At 67.7% G+C, this 26315-nt stretch overlaps 1 protein-coding gene across 3 annotated transcripts in view; it reads left to right on the top strand.

Moving 5' to 3' along the window:
- MAN2A2 (mannosidase alpha class 2A member 2) overlaps positions 1-26315 on the top strand; it is a 37613-nt gene that overhangs the window by 5668 nt on the left and 5630 nt on the right. For 2 of the 3 annotated variants that reach the window (XM_084642203.1, XM_084642202.1), the window contains exons 2-19: positions 1192-1344; positions 2322-2579; positions 4115-4259; positions 6081-6252; positions 12871-12998; positions 13179-13352; positions 13879-14065; positions 14187-14364; positions 16544-16746; positions 19067-19249; positions 19427-19541; positions 20585-20652; positions 23240-23405; positions 24179-24415; positions 24492-24608; positions 24786-24900; positions 25043-25176; positions 25467-25608. In XM_084642203.1, coding sequence (XP_084498329.1) covers positions 1213-1344; positions 2322-2579; positions 4115-4259; positions 6081-6252; positions 12871-12998; positions 13179-13352; positions 13879-14065; positions 14187-14364; positions 16544-16746; positions 19067-19249; positions 19427-19541; positions 20585-20652; positions 23240-23405; positions 24179-24415; positions 24492-24608; positions 24786-24900; positions 25043-25176; positions 25467-25608 — 2854 coding nt within the window. In that variant the 5' untranslated portion in view covers positions 1192-1212. The remainder of the gene's footprint in view (positions 1-1191; positions 1345-2321; positions 2580-4114; positions 4260-6080; positions 6253-12870; positions 12999-13178; positions 13353-13878; positions 14066-14186; positions 14365-16543; positions 16747-19066; positions 19250-19426; positions 19542-20584; positions 20653-23239; positions 23406-24178; positions 24416-24491; positions 24609-24785; positions 24901-25042; positions 25177-25466; positions 25609-26315) is intronic. The other variant, XM_084642201.1, reaches the window with a different exon arrangement.

Below are 26315 nucleotides of genomic sequence, written 5' to 3'. Positions count from 1 at the left end.
GGCGGCCCGGCCTGCGCTGGGAGCCGGGGGGCGCTGGGTGTGGGGCGGCCCGGCCTGCGCTGGGAGCCCGGGGGGCGCTGGGTGTGGGGCGGCCCGGCCTGCGCTGGGAGCCCGGGGGGCTCTGGGTGTGGGGCGGCCCGGCCTGCGCTGGGAGCCGGGGGGCGCTGGGTGTGGGGCGGCCCGGCCTGCGCTGGGAGCCCAGGGGGCGCTGGGTGTGGGGCAGCCTGGCCTGCGCTGGGAGCCGGGGGGCGCTGGGTGTGGGGCGGCCCGGCCTGCGCTGGGAGCCCGGGGGGCGCTGGGTGTGGGGCGGCCCGGCCTGCGCTGGGAGCCCGGGGGGCGCTGGGTGTGGGGCGGCCCGGCCAGGGCTGAGGCCTTCATCTTCCTCCCTGTGCGCTCAGACTCTGCCATGGGCCCCCTGCCCCCTGTGGGGCCTCGGGACCCTCCAGCCCTGCTGAGGGGCTGGCCCAGGTGGGGAGTGGGGCCCCATCGCGGGGGCTGGCCCAAGTGGGGATTGGGAGTCCATCTGGGGGTTGGCTGGAGTGGGGGGTGAGGGGCTCATCAGACAGCTAACTGTAGTGTGGAGGGAGAGGCCTGTCGTGGGGGCTGGTGCAAAGGGGAGTTGGGGGTCTGTCGGGGGGGGCTAGCCGCAGTGGGGGCGAGGGGCCTGTCGGGGGGCTGGTGCAAGGGAGGTTTGGTGTTCCATCTGCGGGGGCTGGCTGGAGTGGCGGGTGAGGGGCTCATCGGGGGGCTAGCTGCAGTGTGGGGCGAGAGGCCTGTTGTGGGGGCTGGTGCAAAGGGGGTTGGTGGTCTGTCTGGGGTGGGGGCTGGCCTCAGTGTGGGGGGAGAGGCCTGTCTGGGGGCTGGTGCAAGTGGGGGTTAGGGGTCTGTCTGCGGGGGGCTGGCCGCAGTGGGGGGTGAGAGGCCGGTCGGGGGGCTGGTGCAAGTGGGAGTTGGGGGTCTGTCTGGGGGGGGCTGGCCACAGTGGGGGGCGAGGGGCCTGTCTGGGGGCTGGTGCAAGTGGGGGTTAGGGGTCTGTCTGGGGGGGGCTGGCTGCAGTGGGGGGCGAGAGGCCGGTCGGGGGGCTGGTGCAAGTGGGAGTTGGGGGTCTGTCTGGCGGGGGGCTGGCCGCAGTGGGGGGCGAGGGGCCTGGCACTGGGCCCTGACCTAGCTCTCTGGCTGACTTGGTGGCAGGTGGGTCGTCGCAGCCCCGGGATGAAGCTGAAGAAGCAGGTGACAGTGTGCGGAGCTGCCATCTTCTGCGTGGCCGTCTTCTCCCTCTACCTGATGCTGGACCGAGTGCAGCATGACCCTGCCCGGCACCAGAGCGGGGGCAACTTCCCGCGGGTAAGTGGCCCTGGCACCCAGGGGACGAGGAGTGGGGCTGGGGCTCTCTGCCTTCACCTCCCATGGTGCCTGCAGCGGAGCCCCCCTTGCTCACCCGGCCGCGTGTTGGCAGCTTGGGGGGGCCGAGTGCTGAGGGGCCTCAGAATCTCAGCTCCCTGGGACCTGGACCCCCGGGGGAAGAAACGTCCCAGGGTTGGGCACCAAGCATGGGTCAAGTCTATTCCAGGGTTGCTTGCCCACCACTGACATGCAGCCACCTCTGGGGTGGGACGTGGCAGCAGTTGGTCAGCAGCAGTCTGTGGCAGGGGAGTGCTGGTGGCTCCCTGTCTGGGTGGCCCTGCAGGGGGCTTTGGGAGGCTGACTGGCATTCGCCAGCTGCCTGCCCAGATTTACTGAACATGCTTTTTGTCTGGGATTGCACCTGTGCACCCAGCCCCCTTAGTGCCACCCTGGGTGCAGGGGCCAGCACTGACTGCCAGGAGAGAGTGCCCCCTGCTGAGTGCCCCAGCCTGCTGCCAACAGCCCAGCACCCCCCAGCGCTGCCCTGGGGCAATGGGGTCTACGAGAGGAGGGTGCTCCCTACTGAGCCCTGACTCTGCTCCTTGCGTGGCAGGCCCCCTCATGCTGACTGGGAGGGGGAGTCCCCCCTCCTGAGCCCCTGTCCCACTCCCTGCAGAGTGCACTGCCAGGCCATCAATCCAGCAGCTACTGCACTGGTGGCCCCCCCAGGCAGCCCCAATGGGCCCTCGCTCTCACTGCTCTCTGCTGGAAAATGGGGGGGTCACTGAACCCCAAACATTCTGCGGGAAAAGAGCGACTTGGGCAAATGGCCAGGGACCCCGTAGTTCTGGGTTGCAGTTGTGTGAATCTGCGTCCCCTGGAGCTGCTGCGGTGCCTCGTGGGCGATGGATGGGCAGTTTCCCCCGGCATTTCGGGGCGTGGGGGCGCTGCTCTCACCCCGTGTCTGTGACCTGCAGAGCCAGATCTCGGTGCTGCAGAACCGCATCGAGCAGCTGGAGCAGCTGCTGGAGGAGAACCACGAGATCATCAGCCACATCAAGGAGTCGGTGCTGGAGCTGACGGCCCATGCGGAGGGGCAGCTGGTGCTGCTGCCCTACCACACACCCAACGGGTCCTGGGTGCTGCCACCCGAGAGCCGGCCCAGCTTCTTCTCCATCTCCCCACAGGACTGCCAGTTCGCACTGGGGAGCAGGGGCCAGAAGCCAGACCTGCAGGTGAGCGAGGGCCGGCGGCCTAGGTGGGAGGGGGAGCCGCCTGTGGGAGGCCAAGGGACTGGGGAGTTGGAGAGGGAGGTCCCTGTGGGGGGCTGAAGGCCGGGGCGTCATTGGGGGAGCCACCTGCAGGGGGTTGAAGGGGGGTCCACCTGCAGGGGGCTGAGGGGCTGGGTGGTCAGAGCGGGAGCCGCCTGTGGGGGGCATGGGCCTGAGATATCTGGGCTTGGAGGGGGAGCTGCCTGTGGGGGGGACGACAAGGGGGGGAGTTTGGAGGGGGAGCTGCCTGCAGGGAGGCGAAGGGCTGGGGAGCTGCCTGCGAGGGGCTGAGGGGCAGGGGAGTCATAGCGGGAGCCACCTGTGGGGGCCCAAGGGGCTGGGGGATTGGAGGGGGAGCCCCCTGTGGGGGGCGAGGGGCTGGAGGACAGGGACCTGAGATATCTGGGGCCACACCCTGTGCTCTCACTGAGGGCTGGGTCAGGAGCAATGTCTGTCTCTTGGTGCAGCCCCTCACCGCTGAGCATCTAGAGATGGCTCCAGTGCAGGGGCTGGGTTGGCGTCCTGGGGGTGCGAACTGGGGTTGTTGAGGATGGGGCTGGCATCCCAGTGGTGGAGGATGCAGCTGGCGTCCCAGGGGCTCGCTGCCAGGGACCGGGGCTGAGGCTGATATCCCGGGGGCCCAGTGCCAGGGACTGGGACTGAGGCTGGTGTCACGGAGTCCCCGGGCGATGCTCTGGAACGGCTCCCTACGAAGCCAGCCAGGACTCTGGGGAAGTCTCCTCTCGGGGAGCAGCCTGTCTGCAGGACACACAGCTCACCCGGCTTCCCCCTTCCTGGTTCTGTCCTCGGAGCATTCAGCATCCTCTGCCCCTCCGTGCGCTTCCCACAGCGAGTCCATCCAGGCGGGGTCCTGGGGAAGCCAGAGGGTCCTGCCCCCAAACTCCGCAGTTAGACATGACTCTCAGCCAGCCGGGGAAACAGAAGGTTTATTAGACAACAGGAACATGGTCTAACACAGAGCTTGTAGGTGCAGAGAACAGGGCCCCTCAGCCGGGTCCATTTTGGGGGCCAGTGAGCCAGACAACCCTGTCTGCACTTCACTCCATATCCCCAGCCAGTCCCAAACTTAAACTCCCTCCAGCCCCTCCTCCTCTGGGCTTTGTCCCTTTCCCGGGCCAGGAGGTCACCGGATTCCTTTGTTCTCCAACCCTTTAGCTCTCACCTTGCAGGGGGGAAGGGCCCAGGCCATCAGTTGCCAGGAAACAGGGTGTCGGCCATTCTCTGTGTCCAGACCCCTGCACACACCTGCCCTCTAGGGCTCTGCAGTGATCATACACCCTTATCCCACCCCCAGATACTTAAGAACTGCCTAGGGGAAACTGAGGCATCCCCACAATATTCAGAGGAAACATTAAGAACAGTCCCGCTTTGTCACAGCTGGTGTCCTGGGGGCCTGGTGCCAGGGACTGGGGTTGAGGCTGGTGGCCTGGAGGCCCCAGTCTTGCTGCTCCCACTGAGCATGGTCCCTGGTCTTGCAGATGCTGGCCGTGGCCTCGGTGCTGCCCTTTGATAACCAGGACGGCGGCGTGTGGAAGCAGGGCTTTGACATTACCTACGAGCCCCATGAGTGGGACACGGAGCCCCTGCAGGTGTTTGTGGTGCCGCACTCCCATAACGATCCAGGTGAGTGAGGCCCATGGGGCAGGCTGGGGCCTTGGAGCCTGGCCCTGGGCTTAATGCCCACAGCTGAGCTGCGGGGAATCCCCGGCGAAGGGTCCCAGGCATGGTCCCCAGACTGCACAGACAGAGGGTCCCAGACACAGCCCTTTGGCTCTCAGCAGTGTTCCCTCTAGTTTTTCCCACCCATGTGCGGAATGAATTTTGTTTTGTTCACCAATATGGAGGTGATGTGTGATGTGTTTGGGGTGCAGGAGGGGGCTCAGGGCTGGGGCTGAGGGTTGCAGTGCGGGGGGTGAGGGCTCTGGCTGTGGGTAGGGATAAGGGATTTGGGGAGCAGGCTTCCCCAGAGCTGGAATGGGGAGAGAAGACTCCCCCCAGATCTCTCTCCCCACAGCAGCCCCTGGGCTGGGGCAGGGGGGTGCATCTCCCCTGGCCGCGGCAGGTCCGGGCCAGGCTAGGTTGGGCCTGGGAGAGGGGCTTTTTTACCCCACTGTGGCGTTCCCCTGGTGTTATCTGGACCGGTGATCTGCTAGGTCACTCCAATCCTCAACTCTGGGAGCCAGCTTTACCCTGCTCTGCTGTGAGAATCCCCACTCCCAGGCTGTTCACACACAGCCTTTGGCATGTAAGCTGCTCCCAGCTACGTGCGTGAGCACTTTTGGCCAGCCACTGCTTGTATTGTGCAACCGAATGACACTAGCCAATGTCTCCGGTCCCAGACACAAGCCTAGGAACCTCAGTCTTGCAGAGTCCAGTTCTGCCCGCTGGACGCTGCAAGCTTATATGAATTTGTCAGTTTAACAAAGAAATTGATATGTACCAGGGTTGTTATCCCAAGGGGAGTCTCTGACACGCTTCAAACCAAACACACTGCTTCAGGTAGAATAAACAAACAGATTTATTAACTACAAAGATAGATTTTAAATGATTATAAGTCAAAGCACAACAAGTTAGATTTGGTCAAATGAAATAAAAGCAAAACGCATTCTATGCTGATCTTAACACTTTCAGAGCTCTTACAAATGTAGATGCTTCTCACCACAGGCTGGCTGGTTGCCTTTAAGCCAGGCTCTCCCCTTTGATCAGCGCTTCAGTCACTTGGTGGTGGTGTCTGTAGATGGAGGTGGAAGAGAGCAGAAGAACATGGCAAATGTCTCTCCCTTTTATCATATTCTTTCTGCCCTATTAGCTTCCCTCCCCCCACCCCTTCAGAATCAGGTGAGCATTCCCTTGGTCAGTTTGGGACTACGATGAGGTAAGGGGGTGACTCCCTCAAGAGTCCAACAGATCCTTTGTTGCTGCCTAGGCCAGTGTCCTTTGCTCCTGTGAGGCTGGGCTGGGTTTGTCCCATTCATGCCCTGATGAGGTGTGAACTGCCCCTCTACTCCTGGAGAGTTTTGCCTGGGCTTGTTTTAAGTCATAAGGACACATTTTCAGCCTCATAACTATATTCATGAGATTACAACCTATAACATCACTGTGACAACAATGCTCAGTGCATCATGAGCCTTCTGAAGACACCCGACCTGACAAACTTTGCATTGGATACCACACAATCGTATTATAAGGATGAACATGGGGGTGCAGGGTGTTCCCCTGAGGTACAGAGTGTCACAGGGCCCAGGAGAGGGGCATCTCTCCCCAAGCTGCAGCAGGTCCGGGCCAGGCTGGGTTGGGCCTGGGGGAGAGGAATCTCTCCCCACTGCGGTCTTGAGCGCCTGCACAGCACATAATAGGCTGCTGTGTGGCCACGCGGCTTAGCGGGAACGTAGCCCCCGCAGGCAGGGCTCCGCACTCAGTCCCTGCCCTGTGCGTGTTGCGCAGGCTGGATCAAGACCTTTGAGAAGTACTACGCAGACCAGACACAGCACATCCTGAACAGCATGCTGCTGAAACTGCAGGAGGACCCGCGTCGCCGCTTCATCTGGTCTGAGATCTCCTTCTTCTCCAAGTGGTGGGACAACATCAGCACCCAGAGACGGGCTGCGGTGCGCAGGTACGGGGGGCCACAGCCTGCACCCCGCGGACAGGCACCACGCCCGCTCTCCCCAGCCTGGGCACCCAGTGGAGACACAGTGCCCACTCTGAGGGCGCTGGCCGTGGGGCGGGGGCGCTGGCCGTGGGGCGGGGCACTGGCTGTTGGGTGTGCCTGCAGGAGGTGCCATGGGGCGGGGGCGCTGGCCGTGGGGCGGGAGCGCTGGCCGTGGGGCGGGGGCGCTGGCCATGGGATGGGGCACTGGCTGTTGGGTGTGCCTGCAGGAGGTGCCGTGGGGCGGGAGCGCTGGCCGTGGGGCGGGGGCGCTGGCCGTGGGGCGGGGCACTGGCTGTTGGGTGTGCCTGCAGGAGGTGCCATGGGGCGGGGGCGCTGGCCGTGGGGCGGGAGCGCTGGCCGTGGGGCGGGGGCGCTGGCCATGGGATGGGGCACTGGCTGTTGGGTGTGCCTGCAGGAGGTGCCGTGGGGCGGGAGCGCTGGCCGTGGGGCGGGGGCGCTGGCCGTGGGGCGGGGCACTGGCTGTTGGGTGTGCCTGCAGGAGGTGCCATGGGGCGGGGGCGCTGGCCGTGGGGCGGGAGCGCTGGCCGTGGGATGGGACACTGGCTGTTGGGTGTGCCTGCAGGAGGTGCCGTGGGGCGGGGGCGCTGGCCGTGGGGCGGGGGCGCTGGCCATGGGATGGGGCACTGGCTGTTGGGTGTGCCTGCAGGAGGTGCCGTGGGGCGGGGGCGCTGGCCGTGGGGCGGGGGCGCTGGCCGTGGGATGGGGCACTGGCTGTTGGGTGTGCCTGCAGGAGGTGCCGTGGGGCGGGGGCGCTGGCCGTGGGGCGGGGCGCTGGCTGTTGGGTGTGCCTGCAGGAGGTGCCATGGGGCGGGGGCGCTGGCCGTGGGATGGGGCACTGGCTGTTGGGTGTGCCTGCAGGAGGTGCCGTGGGGCGGGAGCGCTGGCCGTGGGGCGGGGGCGCTGGCCGTGGGGCGGGGCACTGGCTGTTGGGTGTGCCTGCAGGAGGTGCCATGGGGCGGGGGCGCTGGCCGTGGGGCGGGAGCGCTGGCCGTGGGGCGGGGGCGCTGGCCATGGGATGGGGCACTGGCTGTTGGGTGTGCCTGCAGGAGGTGCCATGGGGCGGGGGCGCTGGCCGTGGGATGGGGCACTGGCTGTTGGGTGTGCCTGCAGGAGGTGCCGTGGGGCGGGGGCGCTGGCCGTGGGATGGGGCACTGGCTGTTGGGTGTGCCTGCAGGAGGTGCCGTGGGGCGGGAGCGCTGGCCGTGGGGCGGGGGCGCTGGCCATGGGATGGGGCACTGGCTGTTGGGTGTGCCTGCAGGAGGTGCCGTGGGGCGGGGGCGCTGGCCGTGGGATGGGGCACTGGCTGTTGGGTGTGCCTGCAGGAGGTGCCGTGGGGCGGGGGCGCTGGCCGTGGGGCGGGAGCGCTGGCCGTGGGGCGGGGCACTGGCTGTTGGGTGTGCCTGCAGGAGGTGCCGTGGGGCGGGGGCGCTGGCCGTGGGGCGGGGCGCTGGCTGTTGGGTGTGCCTGCAGGAGGTGCCGTGGGGCGGGGGCGCTGGCCGTGGGGCGGGGCGCTGGCTGTTGGGTGTGCCTGCAGGAGGTGCCGTGGGGCGGGGGCGCTGGCCGTGGGATGGGGCACTGGCTGTTGGGTGTGCCTGCAGGAGGTGCCGTGGGGCGGGGGCGCTGGCCGTGGGATGGGGCACTGGCTGTTGGGTGTGCCTGCAGGAGGTGCCATGGGGCGGGGGCGCTGGCCGTGGGGCGGGAGCGCTGGCCGTGGGGCGGGGGCGCTGGCCATGGGATGGGGCACTGGCTGTTGGGTGTGCCTGCAGGAGGTGCCGTGGGGCGGGGGCGCTGGCCGTGGGATGGGGCACTGGCTGTTGGGTGTGCCTGCAGGAGGTGCCGTGGGGCGGGGGCGCTGGCCGTGGGGCGGGGCGCTGGCTGTTGGGTGTGCCTGCAGGAGGTGCCGTGGGGCGGGGCGCTGGCCGTGGGGCGGGAGCGCTGGCCATGGGGCGGGGCACTGGCTGTTGGGTGTGCCTGCAGGAGGTGCCGTGGAGCGGGGGTGCTGGCCGTGGGGCGGGAGCGCTGGCCATGGGGCGGGGCACTGGCTGTTGGGTGTGCCTGCAGGAGGTGCCGTGGGGTGGGGGGGCTGGCCGTGGGGCGGGGGCGCAGGCCGTGGGATGGGGCACTGGCTGTTGGGTGTGCCTGCAGGAGGTGCCGTGGGGCGCTGGCCGTGGGGCGGGGGCGCTGGCTGTGGGGCGGGGGCACTGGCCGTGGGATGGGGCACTGGCTGTTGGGTGTGCCTGCAGGAGGTGCCGTGGGGCGGGGGCGCTGGCTGTTGGGTGTGCCTGCAGGAGGTGCCGTGGGGCGGGGGCGCTGGCCGTGGGGCGGGGCACTGGCTGTTGGGTGTGCCTGCAGGAGGTGCCGTGGGGCGGGGGCGCTGGCCGTGGGGCGGGGGCGCTGACTGTTGGGTGTGCCTGCAGGAGGTGCCGTGGGGTGGGGGCGCTGGCCGTGGGGCGGGGCGCTGGCCGTGGGATGGGGCACTGGCTGTTGGGTGTGCCTGCAGGAGGTGCCGTGGGGTGGGGGCGCTGGCCGTGGGGCGGGGCACTGGCTGTTGGGTGTGCCTGCAGGAGGTGCCGTGGGGTGGGGGCGCTGGCCGTGGGGCGGGGCACTGGCTGTTGGGTGTGCCTGCAGGTGGTGCCGTGGGGTGGGGGCGCTGGCCGTGGGGCGGGGCACTGGCTGTTGGGTGTGCCTGCAGGAGGTGCCGTGGGGCGGGGGCGCTGGCCGTGGGGCGGGGCGCTGGCTGTTGGGTGTGCCTGCAGGAGGTGCCGTGGGGCGGGGGCGCTGGCCGTGGGGCGGGGCGCTGGCTGTTGGGTGTGCCTGCAGGAGGTGCCGTGGGGTGGGGGCGCTGGCCGTGGGGCGGGGCGCTGGCTGTTGGGTGTGCCTGCAGGAGGTGCCGTGGGGCGGGGGCGCTGGCCGTGGGGCGGGGCGCTGGCTGTTGGGTGTGCCTGCAGGAGGTGCCGTGGGGCGGGGGCGCTGGCCGTGGGGCGGGGCGCTGGCTGTTGGGTGTGCCTGCAGGAGGTGCCGTGGGGCGGGGGCGCTGGCCGTGGGGCGGGGCACTGGCCGTGGGATGGGGCACTGGCTGTTGGGTGTGCCTGCAGGAGGTGCCATGGGGCGGGGGCGCTGGCCGTGGGGCGGGGCGCTGGCTGTTGGGTGTGCCTGCAGGAGGTGCCGTGGGGCGGGGCGCTGGCCGTGGGGCGGGAGCGCTGGCCATGGGGCGGGGCACTGGCTGTTGGGTGTGCCTGCAGGAGGTGCCGTGGAGCGGGGGTGCTGGCCGTGGGGCGGGAGCGCTGGCCATGGGGCGGGGCACTGGCTGTTGGGTGTGCCTGCAGGAGGTGCCGTGGGGCGGGGCGCTGGCCTTGGGATGGGGCACTGGCTGTTGGGTGTGCCTGCAGGAGGTGCCGTGGGGCGGGGGCGCTGGCCGTGGGGCGGGGCGCTGGCTGTTGGGTGTGCCTGCAGGAGGTGCCGTGGGGCGGGGGCGCTGGCCGTGGGGCGGGGCGCTGGCTGTTGGGTGTGCCTGCAGGAGGTGCCGTGGGGCGGGGCGCTGGCCTTGGGATGGGGCACTGGCTGTTGGGTGTGCCTGCAGGAGGTGCCATGGGGCGGGGGCGCTGGCCGTGGGATGGGGCACTGGCTGTTGGGTGTGCCTGCAGGAGGTGCCGTGGGGCGGGGGCGCTGGCCGTGGGATGGGGCACTGGCTGTTGGGTGTGCCTGCAGGAGGTGCCGTGGGGCGGGAGCGCTGGCCGTGGGGCGGGGGCGCTGGCCATGGGATGGGGCACTGGCTGTTGGGTGTGCCTGCAGGAGGTGCCGTGGGGCGGGGGCGCTGGCCGTGGGATGGGGCACTGGCTGTTGGGTGTGCCTGCAGGAGGTGCCGTGGGGCGGGGGCGCTGGCCGTGGGGCGGGAGCGCTGGCCGTGGGGCGGGGCACTGGCTGTTGGGTGTGCCTGCAGGAGGTGCCGTGGGGCGGGGGCGCTGGCCGTGGGGCGGGGCGCTGGCTGTTGGGTGTGCCTGCAGGAGGTGCCGTGGGGCGGGGGCGCTGGCCGTGGGGCGGGGCGCTGGCTGTTGGGTGTGCCTGCAGGAGGTGCCGTGGGGCGGGGGCGCTGGCCGTGGGATGGGGCACTGGCTGTTGGGTGTGCCTGCAGGAGGTGCCGTGGGGCGGGGGCGCTGGCCGTGGGATGGGGCACTGGCTGTTGGGTGTGCCTGCAGGAGGTGCCATGGGGCGGGGGCGCTGGCCGTGGGGCGGGAGCGCTGGCCGTGGGGCGGGGGCGCTGGCCATGGGATGGGGCACTGGCTGTTGGGTGTGCCTGCAGGAGGTGCCGTGGGGCGGGGGCGCTGGCCGTGGGATGGGGCACTGGCTGTTGGGTGTGCCTGCAGGAGGTGCCGTGGGGCGGGGGCGCTGGCCGTGGGGCGGGAGCGCTGGCCATGGGGCGGGGCACTGGCTGTTGGGTGTGCCTGCAGGAGGTGCCGTGGGGCGGGGGCGCTGGCCGTGGGGCGGGGCGCTGGCTGTTGGGTGTGCCTGCAGGAGGTGCCGTGGGGCGGGGCGCTGGCCGTGGGGCGGGAGCGCTGGCCATGGGGCGGGGCACTGGCTGTTGGGTGTGCCTGCAGGAGGTGCCGTGGAGCGGGGGTGCTGGCCGTGGGGCGGGAGCGCTGGCCATGGGGCGGGGCACTGGCTGTTGGGTGTGCCTGCAGGAGGTGCCGTGGGGTGGGGGGGCTGGCCGTGGGGCGGGGGCGCAGGCCGTGGGATGGGGCACTGGCTGTTGGGTGTGCCTGCAGGAGGTGCCGTGGGGCGCTGGCCGTGGGGCGGGGGCGCTGGCTGTGGGGCGGGGGCACTGGCCGTGGGATGGGGCACTGGCTGTTGGGTGTGCCTGCAGGAGGTGCCGTGGGGCGGGGGCGCTGGCTGTTGGGTGTGCCTGCAGGAGGTGCCGTGGGGCGGGGGCGCTGGCCGTGGGGCGGGGCACTGGCTGTTGGGTGTGCCTGCAGGAGGTGCCGTGGGGCGGGGGCGCTGGCCGTGGGGCGGGGGCGCTGACTGTTGGGTGTGCCTGCAGGAGGTGCCGTGGGGTGGGGGCGCTGGCCGTGGGGCGGGGCGCTGGCCGTGGGACGGGGCACTGGCTGTTGGGTGTGCCTGCAGGAGGTGCCGTGGGGTGGGGGCGCTGGCCGTGGGGCGGGGCACTGGCTGTTGGGTGTGCCTGCAGGAGGTGCCGTGGGGTGGGGGCGCTGGCCGTGGGGCGGGGCACTGGCTGTTGGGTGTGCCTGCAGGAGGTGCCGTGGGGTGGGGGCGCTGGCCGTGGGGCGGGGCACTGGCTGTTGGGTGTGCCTGCAGGAGGTGCCGTGGGGCGGGGGCGCTGGCCGTGGGGCGGGGCGCTGGCTGTTGGGTGTGCCTGCAGGAGGTGCCGTGGGGCGGGGGCGCTGGCCGTGGGGCGGGGCGCTGGCTGTTGGGTGTGCCTGCAGGAGGTGCCGTGGGGTGGGGGCGCTGGCCGTGGGGCGGGGCGCTGGCTGTTGGGTGTGCCTGCAGGAGGTGCCGTGGGGCGGGGGCGCTGGCCGTGGGGCGGGGCGCTGGCTGTTGGGTGTGCCTGCAGGAGGTGCCGTGGGGCGGGGGCGCTGGCCGTGGGGCGGGGCGCTGGCTGTTGGGTGTGCCTGCAGGAGGTGCCGTGGGGCGGGGGCGCTGGCCGTGGGGCGGGGCACTGGCCGTGGGATGGGGCACTGGCTGTTGGGTGTGCCTGCAGGAGGTGCCATGGGGCGGGGGCGCTGGCCGTGGGGCGGGGCGCTGGCTGTTGGGTGTGCCTGCAGGAGGTGCCGTGGGGCGGGGCGCTGGCCGTGGGGCGGGAGCGCTGGCCATGGGGCGGGGCACTGGCTGTTGGGTGTGCCTGCAGGAGGTGCCGTGGAGCGGGGGTGCTGGCCGTGGGGCGGGAGCGCTGGCCATGGGGCGGGGCACTGGCTGTTGGGTGTGCCTGCAGGAGGTGCCGTGGGGCGGGGCGCTGGCCTTGGGATGGGGCACTGGCTGTTGGGTGTGCCTGCAGGAGGTGCCGTGGGGCGGGGGCGCTGGCCGTGGGGCGGGGCGCTGGCTGTTGGGTGTGCCTGCAGGAGGTGCCGTGGGGCGGGGGCGCTGGCCGTGGGGCGGGGCGCTGGCTGTTGGGTGTGCCTGCAGGAGGTGCCGTGGGGCGGGGCGCTGGCCTTGGGATGGGGCACTGGCTGTTGGGTGTGCCTGCAGGAGGTGCCGTGGGGCGGGGCGCTGGCCGTGGGGCGGGGCGCTGGCTGTTGGGTGTGCCTGCAGGAGGTGCCGTGGGGCGGGGCGCTGGCCGTGGGGCGGGAGCGCTGGCCATGGGGCGGGGCACTGGCTGTTGGGTGTGCCTGCAGGAGGTGCCGTGGAGCGGGGGTGCTGGCCGTGGGGCGGGAGCGCTGGCCATGGGGCGGGGCACTGGCTGTTGGGTGTGCCTGCAGGAGGTGCCGTGGGGCGGGGCGCTGGCCTTGGGATGGGGCACTGGCTGTTGGGTGTGCCTGCAGGAGGTGCCGTGGGGCGGGGGCGCTGGCCATGGGGCGGGGCGCTGTCCCGACTCTCTGGTGCCCCCTGCAGGCTGGTTGGCAATGGGCAGCTGGAGATGGTGACGGGCGGCTGGGTGATGCCCGACGAGGCCAATTCCCACTACTTCGCCATGATTGACCAGCTGATCGAGGGGCATCAGTGGCTGGAGAAGAACATCGGTGAGTGACGGGGGGCCGGGCCAGTGCAGACCCGCCCTGCCCTTGTCTCCTCATGGCTGTGACCGTGGCCAAGGGGCTGGGGGGGCTCTGGGGCTGGGTGTGCTGTCCACGCCTGGGGCCCGCCCTTAGGGAGGGGTCACCAGCTCCGCCCCACCCAGCCTTGCTTGGTGCTCCCTTCAGGTGTGACCCCGCGGTCTGGCTGGGCTGTCGACCCCTTTGGGCACAGCGCCACCATGCCCTACCTGCTGAGACGCGCCAACCTGACCAGCATGCTGATCCAGAGGGTGCACTACGCCATCAAGAAGCACTTCGCTGCCACTCACAACCTGGAGTTCATGTGGAGACAGACCTGGGGTGAGAGGGCCTGGGCCAGAGGTGGGGTGAGAGGCTGCCTGGGGCTGGGGGTGGGTGTGGGGGGAGGGGCTGCCTGGGGCTGGGGGTGGGGGTGGGGTGACGCTGCTGCCCTCTTTCCTGGCGGTGCAGTGATCCCTGCTCACATGCGGCCTTCTGACTGAGGAGCAGGCCCCTCCCGCCCGTCCCAGTCCCTGAGGGTCTCTGGGGGCCTCTGGCACTGAACCAAGCCTGCCCTGCCAGGCCCCCCACTGTTCCCACCCTGTGTGTGACTGGGTCCCAGCGTCCTTCAGGTGCGACTGCCCCGTCCTGCCCTGGAGCGTGGGCAAGCAGGGCTCCCCTTCCCTGGGCCATGGCCCCGCTGCCGCCGTTCCTGGCTCTGGTGGCACTTGAAGCAGGGCTCCCCCTCCTGGCTGGGCTGGGGGCCCTTCCTGAGTGCCATGGGTGGGACCTGGGGGGCACAGCAGCCAAGCAGGGGCAGATGGCACCCGGGGTGGGCACAGCGACTCAGCTGGCTGCTTCTCTGCAGACCCAGACTCCAGCACTGATATCTTCTGCCACATGATGCCCTTCTACAGCTACGATGTGCCCCACACCTGCGGCCCTGACCCCAAGATCTGCTGCCAGTTTGACTTCAAGCGCCTGCCTGGGGGCAGGATCAACTGTCCATGGAAGGTGCCCCCCCGAGCCATCACTGAGGCCAACGTGGCCGAACGGTGAGTGAGCTGCGCCCCGCCACTCGGCCCCAGAGTCTGAGCCTTCCTGGCTGGCTCCGGGGCATGCTGCCTGCGCCCGCTGGCCCTGCTCCCTGAGGCCTCTCGCCTTGCTCTGCCGCAGGGCACACCTCTTGCTGGACCAGTACCGCAAGAAGGCCAAGCTGTTCCGCAGCAAGGTGCTGCTGGTGCCTCTGGGAGATGACTTCCGCTACGACAAGCCCCAGGAGTGGGACGCCCAGTTCCTCAACTACCAGCGCCTCTTCGACTTCCTCAACGCCCACCCCGGCCTGCACGTGCAGGTACCGCACCGGGCTCCCAAAGGGGCTGCAGCTGGGAGGTGCTGGAGGGTCCAGAGGAGCCCCGCCCACGCTCTGGGGGAGGCCGGAGGTGTGGGGGGAGCCCCGCCCCCTGGGGGATGTCAGGGATGCGGGGGGAGACCCGCCCCCTGGGGGATGTCAGGGATGCGGGGGGATCCCCAGGGTTTATACAGGGTAAACTCATAAATTGTTCTCCCTCTGTAACACTGATAAAGAGATATGCACAGCTGTTTGCCCCCCCAAGTATTAATACATATTCATAATAAGTAAAAAGTGATTTTATTAAATACAGAAGGTAGGATTTAAGTGGTTCCAAGTAGTAACAGACAGAACAAAGTGAATGAGGGGGGAGCCCTTCCCCTTGGGAGATGCCAGGGGTGTGAGGGGGGAGCCCCGCCCCCTGGAGGATGCCAGGGGTGTGAGGGGGGAGCGCTGCCCCCTGGAGGATACCAGGGGGTACAGGGAATTATATTGGTCTTGATGGAATATATGGGCCTGAAGAGTCACAAGTGCTAACACAACCCTGTCACTGTCCAGCGTTAAACAGGGTTAAACGAGGCCTGGGGTTTGGCCTAGGGAGCCCTCTGCCCACTCAGTGCCAGGCATGCGCCCCACTGAACGGCCTGGCCCCTTCTACCAAAGGTGCAGGAAGAAGGAAAACCCCGTCAAAGCATTTGCGATGGGAAGAGTTCCCCGGAGCAGCATCCCCTGTCCCCGGTGCTGGCGCTGTGTGGCTTCAGAAGGCAGGCCCCTTGTCGGACGGACAGCCGCCCGGCGCTCCCCAGGCAGGCCGGGTCCCCTCCAGGAGGAGGCGCTGGCTGAGCTGGCTGCAGTGCTGCTTGTGCTGTTGTTTTCCGGGCCCGTTTCCTAGAAGGCCAAACTGGCCAAACAGCCAGGGAGAGGAAAGTCCAACCCAGCCCGGAAACGGAGCCTCTGCAGCCTGCCTGCTGGAGAAACAGCCCAGTGCGCAGCCATGCTGAGACCTGGCAAACCTGTCCCAGTGCTGAGCTGGCAGGCCATGCCTCTGGCTGCTCCCAGGCTCACAGGAGGGCTGCAAGACACACAGCTTGGGCTGGCAAAGCCAGACCCATTAGAGGGGCAGGAAAAGGGAGTGACAGGGAAGAGAAGGAATAAGGTGGGGAAGGAGAAGGGCACACGGGAGGGGTGACAAAGTGCCATGCCAGGCAGTGGTTGGCATGGAGCTGGAGCCGGTGGGCGTGGCCTTGTCTTGGCCTGGCCTGGTCAGGACATGTCCCAGGCTCAGGGTGATGGAAGCACAGCACGTCTTGGGGTCCAGGATGGAAAAGCTCGCCCCTGTCCCTCCTTTCAGTCAGCAGTTGTTCCCCCCGGTAGCCCGCCCTCCCCGGAGCCTCTTCTCAGGGACCAAGGGGTGGGGGTGCAAGGCCTGGCCTCCCCTCTTATCCACTGGCTGGGCCCCATTTCCACACCCTGGCTCTGGTTCCCTGCGTCTCCCGCTGACTAGGCCTGGACTTTTGTTGGGAGGCAGGTTGGCTTGCACTAGTGCAGGCTGGCTACCAGCTGGCTCTCTCCGCCCCAGCACAGCATGATTGCAGGTTACAGGGACCCCGGAGCAGCCGCGAGCCACTTCCCACAGTGAGGCTCACAAGTGAGTACGTTTGTAGGCACAGTTTGGGGTCGGTCCTGCTTTGAGCAGGGGTTGGACTCAATGACCTCCCGAGGTCCCTTCCAACTCTAATCTGTGATTCTATGATTTATTACAAGCCCCACCCATCCCTGTGGATTCCAGGAGGTGTATGCTGAGCCCCGCCATCCCCTATGGATGGGGGGTTGGGGAGCCCCACCCACCTCCTGAGACACCCCACCACAATGTAGCTGTCAGAACTCTGGCCTTGTCAATGTACCTGCTTTCCAGGTGCTCTCTTGGTTTGTTAATGTCCTGGGGCCTTGGCTGCCTGCAGTCTGGGTCAGCCCAAAGGTCCATCCAGCCCCGTATCCTGTCTGCTGACAGTGGCCAATGCCAGGTGCTTCAGGGGAATGAACAGAACAAGGGCAGTTATCGAGTGATCCATCCCTTGTCGCCCATTCCCAGCTCCTGGCAGTCCCGGAGTGGGGGGTTCTCCTTGGCACCGGGGGCCGCCACCTGGCTCATGGGCGGCATGGGGCCACGCTCTCCCTGCAGGCACAGTTCGGGACCCTCTCCGATTACTTTGATGCTCTCTCCAAGAGGACCGGGATCGTCCCTGGGATGAAGCCGCCCGGCTTCCCCGTGCTGAGTGGAGACTTCTTCTCCTATGCAGACCGGGAGGACCACTACTGGACAGGCTACTACACCTCCCGGCCCTTCTACAAGAGCCTGGACCGCGTGCTGGAGGCCCATCTCCGGTGAGGGCATGGGGCTGGGGCAGATGTCTGGGAATGGGGGGCAGGGCAGGAGGCTGGGCTGGAAGGAGCAGAGTGCAGTCAGTGACAGGTTTAGGGGTGGGACAGATGGGGGCAGGGGCTTGGTGGGCTGGAACTCGGGGCACACAGCTGGGGGGATTTCAGGGGAGGGGAGTGTGACGGGTTGGATCACAGGACCCCCCTGGGAGCTGCCACCTGATGTGCGAAAACTACTTCTGCTCCTGCTTTCCTGCCCTGCCAGCTTAGGACTCCAGCACCCTGCCTGGTTTGAGCCAGACCTGCTAGCCTGCTGCAAACCCAGACCCAGGTCTGAACCACGTCCCCTAACAGCTGTAGGCTTAACTGAAAGCAGCTTACAGAAATGTTCCTGCCCTTGACACTCAGATGCCCAACTCCCAATGGGGTCCAAACCCCAAATAAATCTGTTTTACCCTGTATAAAGTTTATACAGGGTAAACTCATAAATTGTTCACCCTCTGTAACACTGATAGAGAGATATGCACAGCTGTTTCCCCCCCCCCCAAGTATTAATACATACTCTGGGTTAATTAATAAGTAAAAAGTGATTTTATTAAATACAGAAGGTAGGATTTAAATGGTTCCAAGTAGTAACAGACAGAACAAAGTGAATTACCAAGCAAAATTAAATAAAACCCGCCAGTCTGTGTCTAATAAAACTGAATACAGACAAAACCTCACCAGTTCCAGTAAGCTTCCTTTTACAGACTGATCTCCTTCTAGTCCGGGTCCAGCAATCACTCACACCCCCTATAGTTACTGTCTTTTGTTCCAGTTTCTTTCAGGTAGCCTTGGGGGTGGAGAGGCTATCTCCTTAGCCAGCTGAAGACAAAATGGAGGGGTCTCCCACGGGCTAAAATAGACTTTCTCTTGTGGGAGGAGACACCCTCCTCTCGCCTATGCACAGTCCAGCTCCAAGATGGAGTTCTGGAGTCACCTGGGCCAGTCACATGTCCATGCATGACTCACAGTTTTACAGACAGCAGCCATTGCCCACCTGGCATCTTGAATGTCTCCAGGAAGACTTATGTGGACTGGAGCCTTCCAAGATGCGCTGTTCGTTAAGTATCCGAGGGACAGCCGTGTTAGTCTGGATCTGTAAAAGCGGCGAAGAGTCCTGTGGCACCTTATAGACTAACAGACGTATTGGAGCATGGGCTTTCGTGGGTGAATACCCACTTTGTTGGGTGCGTGACGTATTCACCCTCGTCAGTCTGTAAGATGCTACAGGACTCTTTGCCGCTTTTATTGTTTCTTAAGTGCTTCTTAATTGGGCACTTAACTTAGTGAATTCCTTTCTCCAGGAACTGACCAAATGCTCTACTAAGGTTATTTACAAATCAAGCCAGTACACGGCCAATATTCATAACTTGGAATACAAAAATGATACCTGCATACAAATAGGATGAACAGATTTGGTAGATCATAACCTTTACATAGATATGTTACATGGCATATGTAGCATAGAACATATTCCAGTTATGTCATATATACATTCATAAGCATATTTCCATAAAGCCTTATGGGGGGCACTGTCACAGGGAGATTCAGGGCACAAGGGGGATTCAGGGGGACAGGATTTGGGGGCAGGGCAAGGGGGATTTGGGAGCAGGGCGAGGGCGTTCAGAGGCAGGGTGAGGGGGATTCGGGGGCAGCGTGAGGGGAGATTCGGGAGTAGGGCGAGAGGGATTCAGGCTCAGGACAAAGGGGATTCGGGGGCAGTGTGAGGGAGATGCGGGGGAAGGGTGAGAGGAATTCAGGGCCAGGACAAGGTGGGATTTGGGGGCGGGGCAATGGGGAGTGGGGGCAGGGTGAGGAAGATTCAGGGGCAGGGCGAGAGGGTTCAGGCACAGGGTGAGTGGGTATTTGTGGGAGGGCAAGGGACATTTGGGTGCAGGGCGAGGGGGATTTGGGGCGGGGTGAGGTGATATTCGGGTGCAGGGCGAGAGGGGATTCGGGGGCAGGGCGAGGGGATATTTGGGCGGGGGAGGATTTGGGGGCAGGGCGAGGGGGTTTCGGCGCAGGGCAAGGGGGATTTAGGGCCCATGTGAGGGGCAATTTGGGGGCAGGGCGAGGGGCTATTCGGGGGTGAGGTGAGGGGATATTTGGGCGCAGGGTGAGGGCGGATTTGGGGGCGGGGCGAGGGGCCATTCAGGGGTGGGGTGAGGGGATATTTGGGCGCAGGGTGAGGGCGGATTTGGGGGCAGGGCGAGGGGCTATTCGGGCGCAGGGCGAGGGGTGTGCATGGGGACGAGCTGTGGCTGATGGGTCTGTGTCTGCCCAGGGGTGCAGAGGTCCTGTACAGCCTGGCGCTGAGTCACGCCCGGCATGCTGGCCTGGACAGCAGATACCCGCTCTCCGATTACGCCCTGCTGACCGAGGCCCGGCGTGCCCTGGGGCTCTTCCAGCACCACGACGCCATCACGGGCACCGCCAAAGAGGCCGTCGTGGTGGATTACGGTGTCAGGTACAGCCCTGGGTCACGGGAATGTGCAGAGCTCCAAAGACCCCAGACATGGCTGGGGGAGCTGGGTGGGGGAACCTCTGCCCGGGTGGGGGTCCCTGGGGGGGAGGGGCTGGCGGGGGAGGGGTGATGCTGATTCTCTCTCTGCCTTTTCCTCGCGGCTCCGGCCCGGCTGCCCAGGCTGCTCCACTCCCTGGTGAACCTGAAACGCGTCATCAGCAACGCCGCGCACTACCTGGTGCTGGGTGACAAGGAGGCCTATCGCTACGACCCCGCAGGGCCCTTCCTTGGCATGGTGAGCCCGGTCCTGCGCCCTGGTCCCGGCCCTGACCTTGACCTCCCTGCCTGGAGCCCAGCTTGGCCCCGCTGCCCTGACCCCAGCCCAGCCCTGACCCCAGCCTGGCCCTGACCTTGGCCTCCCTGCCCTGACCCCGGCCCCAGCCCTGACCACAGCCCCGCTGCCCTGACCCCGGCCCTGACCTTGGCCCAGCTGCCCTGACCCCAGCCCCGGCCCTGACCTTGGCCTCCCTGCCCTGACCCCAGCCTGGCCCCACTGCCCTGACCCCTCTTGGCCCCGCTGCCCTGACCCCGGCCCTGACCCCAGCCCCGGCCCTGACCTTGGCCCCACTGCCCTGACCCCAGCTTGGCCCCGCTGCCCTGACCCCAGCCCCGGCCCCACTGCCCTGACCCTAGCCCCGGCCCTGACCCCAGCTTGGCCCCGCTGCCCTGACCCCAACCCCGGCCCTGACCTTGGCCTCCCTGCCCTGACCCCAGCTTGGCCCCGCTGCCCTGACCAGGCCCGGCCCCGCTGCCCTGACCCCAGCCCCAGCCCTGACCTTGGCCTCCCTGCCCTAACACCAGCTTGGCCCCACTGCCCTGACCCGGCCCAGCCCCACTCCCCTGACTTCAGCCCCGGCCCGGACCTGCTGCCCTGACCCCGTCTCGGCCCCTCTGTCCTGACCCCGGCCTGGCCCTGACATTAGCCTCTCTGCCCTGACCCCAGCTTGGCCCCGCTGCCCTGACCCCGACCCGGACCCGCTGCCCTGACTCCAGTCCTAGTCACATCCCTGACTCCAACCTCCCTGCCTTGATCCAGACTCCAGACTCCAGCCCCGACCCCAGCCCTCAGCTCTACTGCCCTGCACCTGCCTGCATTCGGGGGGTGACCCCCTCCATCAGGGCGCTCCCCAGGAGCGGCTCTCTGCTGCCCTTTTGCATGGTGGGGGCCTGCCCCACTCCCTGTCTCTGCCCCTCTGCCTGGAGGGGTCCTGGGGCTGGCAGGGGCTGGGGATGCCGGCGTGGGAGCGTTACGGCACTGACTCAGCTCCTCTCTGCCAGGACGACATGCGCCTCAACCAGGACTCGCTGCCTGAGAAAACCGTCATCAAGTTGGACACATCGCCCAGGTAGGAGCCGCCCAGCCCCTGCCCAGGGTGCGCACACCCCAACTCCGGGCTGGGGCAGGGTCTGGCTGAGGGGACGGGCCCCTGCCCAGGACAAGGATACCACAACTCCGGGCTGGGGCAGGAGCTGGCTGGAGGGAGGGGCCCCTGCCTGTGTTCGCTCTGTCCTGGGGGACCTGGGGGTCAGGCCTGCCCCTGTGGCTAAGCGCTCTGTTCACTCTAGCCTGCCAATGTTGGGGTCCTTTGGGGGCTGGAGGCTGTCAGGGAGCTGTCGACTGCTAGGGGTTCGAGGGGTCATCGGGGGTGGGGGGCTGTCAGGAGCCAAAGGTTGTGGGGGGCCATCAGGTCGGAGGCTGTGGGGGGCCATCGTGGTCTGGGGACCAACAGGGATCAGGGGCTGGGGGCCATCAGGGATAGGGAGCTTGGGGTGGTTGGGGCAGTTGGGGATCAGGGCTGTTGGGGTCTGGGGGCATCGGGAATAGGGGGCTTGGGGATGTTGGGAGCCATCGGATATTGGGGGCTGGGGGCTGTTGAGGGCTGGGGCCCATCGGGGATAGGGGGCTTGGAGCCATCAGGGGTTGGGGACCATCAGGGATTGGGAGCTGGGAGCTTTCGGGAGCTGGGGGCCATCAAGGGTTGGGGGCTCTCGAGGATCGGGGCTGGGGGCCATCAGGGGCTGGGGGCCGTCAGGAATTGGGGGCTGGGAGCTGTCAGGAGCTAGGGGTTGGGGGCTCTCAAGGATCAGGGCTGGGGGCCGTTGGGGGCTGTTGGGGATCGGGGGCTGCGGCTGTCGAGGATCGAAAGCTGGGGGCCGTTGGGGGCTGGGGGCCATCGGGGGGCTGGGGGCTGTCGAGGATCGAGGGCTGGGGGCCATTGGGGGGCTGGGGGCTGTTGGGGATCGAGGGCTGGGGGCCATTGGGGATCGAGGGCTGTCGGGGATCGATGGCTGGGGGCCGTTGGGGGCTGGGGGCTGTCGGGGATCGGGAGCTGCGGCTGTCGGGGATTGAGGGGTGGGGGCCATTGGGGGCTGGGGGCTGTCGGGGATCGAGGGCTGGGGGCCGTTGGGGGGCTGGGGGCCGTCGAGGATGGAGGGCTGGGGGCCGATGGGTGCTGGGGGCCGTCGAGGATCGAGGGCTGGGGGCCGTTGGGTGCTGGGGGCTGTCGGGGATCGAGGGCTGGGGGCCGTTGGGGGCTGGGGGCTGTCGGGGATCGGGGGCTGCGGCTGTCGGGGATCAGGGGCTGGGGGCCGTTGTGGGGTTGGGGGCTGTCAGGGATCGAGGGCTGGGGGCCGTTGGGGGCTGGGGGCTGTCGAGGATCGAGGGCTGCGGCTGTCGAGGATCGAGGGCTGGGGGCCGTTGGGGGCTGGGGGCCGTCGGGGGGCTGGGGGCCGTCGAGGATCGAGGGCTGGGGGCCGTTGGGGGGCTGGGGGCTGTCGGGGATCGAGGGCTGTCGGGGATTGATGGCTGGGGGCTGTTGGGGGCTGGGGGCTGTCGGGGATCGGGAGCTGCGGCTGTCGGGGATTGAGGGGTGGGGGCCATTGGGGGTTGGGGGCTGTCGGGGATCGAGGGCTGGGGGCCGTCGAGGATCGAGGGCTGGGGGCCGATGGGTGCTGGGGGCCGTTGGGGGCTGGGGGCTGTCGGGGATCAGGGGCTGCGGCTGTCGGGGATCAGGGGCTGGGGGCCGTTGTGGGGCTGGGGGCTGTCGAGGATCGAGGGCTGGGGGCCGTTGGGGGGCTGGGGGCTGTCGGGGATCGAGGGCTGGGGGCTGTGGGCTGTCGGGGATCGGGGGCTGCGGCTGTCGGGGATCAGGGGCTGGGGGCCATTGGGGGGCTGGGGGCCGTCGAGGATCGAGGGCTGGGGACCGTTGGGTGCTGGGGGCCGTTGGGGGCTGGGGGCTGTCGGGGATCGGGGGCTGCGGCTGTCGGGGATCAGGGGCTGGGGGCCGTTGTGGGGCTGGGGGCTGTCGAGGATCGAGGGCTGGGGGCCGTTGGGGGGCTGGGGGCTGTCGGGGATCAGGGGCTGCGGCTGTTGGGGATCAGGGGCTGGGGGCCGTTGTGGGGCTGGGGGCTGTCGAGGATCGAGGGCTGGGGGCCGTTGTGGGGCTGGGGGCTGTCGGGGATCGAGGGCTGGGGGCCGCTGGGGGCTGTCGGGGATCGGGGGCTGGGGGCCGTTGTGGGGCTGGGGGCTGTCGAGGATCAAGGGCTGGGGGCCGTTGGGGGCTGGGGGCTGTCTGGGATCGGGGGCTGCGGCTGTCGGGGATCAGGGGCTGGGGGCCGTTGGGGGGCTGGGGGCTGTCGGGGATTGAGGGCTGGGGGCCGTTGGGGGCTGGGGACTGTCGGGGATCGGGGGCTGCGGCTGTCGGGGATCAGGGGCTGGGGGCCGTCGAGGATCGAGGGCTGGGGGCCGTTGGGGGGCTGGGGGCCGTCGAGGATCGAGGGCTGGGGGCCGATGGGTGCTGGGGGCCGTCGAGGATCGAGGGCTGGGGGCCGTTGGGTGCTGGGGGCCGTTGGGGGCTGGGAGCCGTTGAAGATCAGGGCCATCATGGGCTGGGGCGGGGCCCTGCCCCGTGGCTGAGTGCTGTCCCCGTGCAGGTTCGTGGTGCTGTTTAACCCGCTGGAACAGGAGCGGCTCAGTGTCGTCTCACTGCTGGTGAGCTCCCCGCGCGTCCGCGTGCTCTCCGAGGAGGGGCAGCCCCTGGCCGTCCAGCTCAGCGCCCAGTGGAGCTCAGCCACGGACATGGTGCCCGATGTCTACCAGGTAAGGGACGGGGCTGCAGCCTCACCCCGCCCCACTGGGGACGCCCAGAGCCGGGCAAAACCTACTAGACACACTGTGCCCACCCGCACTGTGAACACCTCACTCTGTATACCCCGGCCCCCTCACCCCCCCGCACCGTGAGTCCACCTGGGGAACCCTTCCATGGCCCCAGTGGGCCAAGCACCCCAACTCCGCAGTCAGCGGTGACTCTCGGTCAGCACAGAAAACCGACGGGTTTATTAGTCGTTGGGAACACAGCATAGGACGGATCCTGTTAGCACAGAACTTACGAACATTCAGCAAAGTCTACCATGGGGTGGGGGAGAATCACCAGCCCAGAACCCTGGGCCCAGCCACAGACTGACCAGTTTCCCGCAGCCCGCATATGTCATGCCTAATGTGCCCCTCCTCTGGCCTTTGTCTCTTTCCCCAGCAAACAGGTCGCCTGGTCTCCGCCTCTCGCTTTGTTCTCCAACACCTCTGGCTGATTCTTGCAGAGGATGAGCCGGGGCCACAGTGTCAGCCATTTTCTGTGCCCAGGCAGTCACACCTGCCCTGTAGGGGTCTCTGCAACGAGCACACACCCTTGTCCCATTACCTAGACATTTGAGTAACACATGTGGGAAACTGAGCCACACTCTCAGTATTCAGACAAAACATTAAGAGCATTCCCACTTCGTCACACCCACTCCCCCAGGTGAGTCCTGTTTCCATTTCCCAGGGCTGAGCTCTGGGGGCAGGGGTCCTGCTCACGTCTCCCCTCTGATTGGCAGGTGTCCATCATGACCCGGCTGCCAGCACTGGGCCTCAGCGTCCTGCAGTTGTACAAGTCGTTCGACAGCCACACCACGCTCATGTCGTCTGTGCACCTCCACCTTCACGGGCGTGACTTGCCAGTGCGCCCACGCGAGGCCTTCCCTGTGCGCGTGGTCCCCGCCACCTCCGACGACTTCTGCCTGGACAACCAGCACATGCAGGCCTGCTTCTCGGGCCTCACCGGCCTGCTGCAGGTGAGCAGGGGACGGGTGGGAGGCAGCATGCCTGGCATCCACACACTCACCACCTGCGTGGCCTGCCTCCTTGCAGAGCGTCCGGTGGGCCGGGGAGGAGCACAAGCTGAGCAGTGAGTTCCTCATCTATGGCACCAGGAGCGCCAAGGACAAGAGTGGGGCCTACCTCTTCCTGCCGGACGGCGACGCCAAGGTACAGGGCACATGGAGGGGCCCAGGGCCCTAGGAGCAGCTGGGCGCTGAGGCCTGTAGAGGGGGCTTGGGAGGGCTGGTGGGACCTAGGGGGTGAGGCAGAGGGTTCCAGGCTGTTATACCTCCCCTCCCTCATGCCTGCTGCACCTGAGTCAGGCTGCCCTTGTTCCCTTCACAGCCCTATGCCCCCAAGGAGCCGCCCGTGGTGCGGGTGACCGAGGGGCCTTTCTTCTCGGAGGTGGCCAGCTACTACCAGCATGTGCAGCAAGTGGTGCGGCTCTACAACGTGCCAGGTGAGGGCGGCGCAGGGTGGGCTGTGCTGCGCTCCAGGAGCTGGGGGGCTGGGCAGAGCGCTGTGTCTCTGGCGGTCAGCGGGGTCCCCGGCATTCCACTTGGCGGGGGTGGGTGAGGTGAACTCAGCCGTCTGCTTTGCAGGGGTGGAGGGCCTGTCCCTGGATCTGTCCTGCCTGGTGGACATCCGCGACCACGTCAACAAGGAGATGGCCCTGCGCCTTAGCACCAGCATCGCCAGCGAGGACACCTTCTTCACCGATCTCAACGGCTTCCAGGTGCCTGGCAGCCCTGGGCAGTGCCTTCCCTGCCTCCTGGGCATCTCCCCTGCCAGGGCAGAGCCAGTACCCCACCTCCTGGGCCTCTCCCAGCCCTGCCCCCCAGGGCAGCACCCTCCCTCACCTCCTGGTCCTGCTCCCTGGGGCAGAGCCAGTACCCCACCTCCTGGGCCTCTCCCCGCCCGGGGACCAGCCTTGCCGGGAGCCCCCAGGTGGCACGCAGGGCATTGGCGGAGCTCGGAGCAGGGCTGAGCCAGGTGCTGCACATCCTGATCTCTCCTTTCCTCTAGATCCAGCCTCGCAGGTTCCTGAAGAAGCTGCCTCTCCAGGCCAACTTCTACCCCATGCCAGCCATGGCCTACATCCAGGACAAGCAGAGCCGCCTGACCCTGCACACGGCCCAGGCCCTGGGGGTGTCCAGCCTGCGCAGTGGTGAGTGGGGCTGCTGGGCCTCCTGTGGAGGGGTTGTGCCCCAGAACCATCTGTGCCTGGCTGCCGTGTTTCCTTGAGCCCCACGCTCACCACCGCTCCCAGTCTAAGCAAGGCCAGGCTGGTCGCAACTTGGAAACTGGACAGGGAAAGCCAGCTGCTGAGGGAGTGGGGTAGGGGCGCTCTCCCCTGGCAGTCAGTGCTGGCCCCAGGGCGGCACTAGAGGCGCTGGGTTGCAGGGAGCAGGGTGGGGCCAGCAGGGGGCGCTGGGCTACAGGGAGCAGGGCAGTGACAGCAGGGGGCGCTCTCCCCAGCCGTCAGCACTGGCCCCAGGGTGGCCTAGGGGGCGCTGTGCTGCAGGGAGTGGGGCGGGGGGCTCAGCAGGGGGCGCTCTCCCCAGCCGTCAGCGCTGGCCCCAGGGTGCTGCAGGGAGCGGGGCGGGGGGCTCAGCAGGGGGCGCTCTCCCCAGCCATCAGCGCTGGCCCCAGGGCGGCCTAGGGGGCGCTGTGCTGCAGGGAGTGGGGCGGGGGGCTCAGCAGGGGGCGCTCTCCCCAGCCGTCAGCGCTGGCCCCAGGGCGGCCTAGGGGGCGCTGTGCTGCAGGGAGCGGGGCGGGGGGCTCAGCAGGGGGCGCTCTCCCCAGCCGTCAGCGCTGGCCCCAGGGCGGCCTAGGGGGCGCTGTGCTGCAGGGAGCGGGGCGGGGGGCTCAGCA

The sequence above is a fragment of the Lepidochelys olivacea genome (genome assembly GCF_965140295.1).
Source record: "Lepidochelys olivacea isolate rLepOli2 genome assembly, chromosome: 10".
In the NCBI taxonomy this organism is placed as follows: Eukaryota; Metazoa; Chordata; order Testudines; family Cheloniidae; genus Lepidochelys; species Lepidochelys olivacea.
This window is presented reverse-complemented; position numbering and strand designations above follow the sequence as displayed.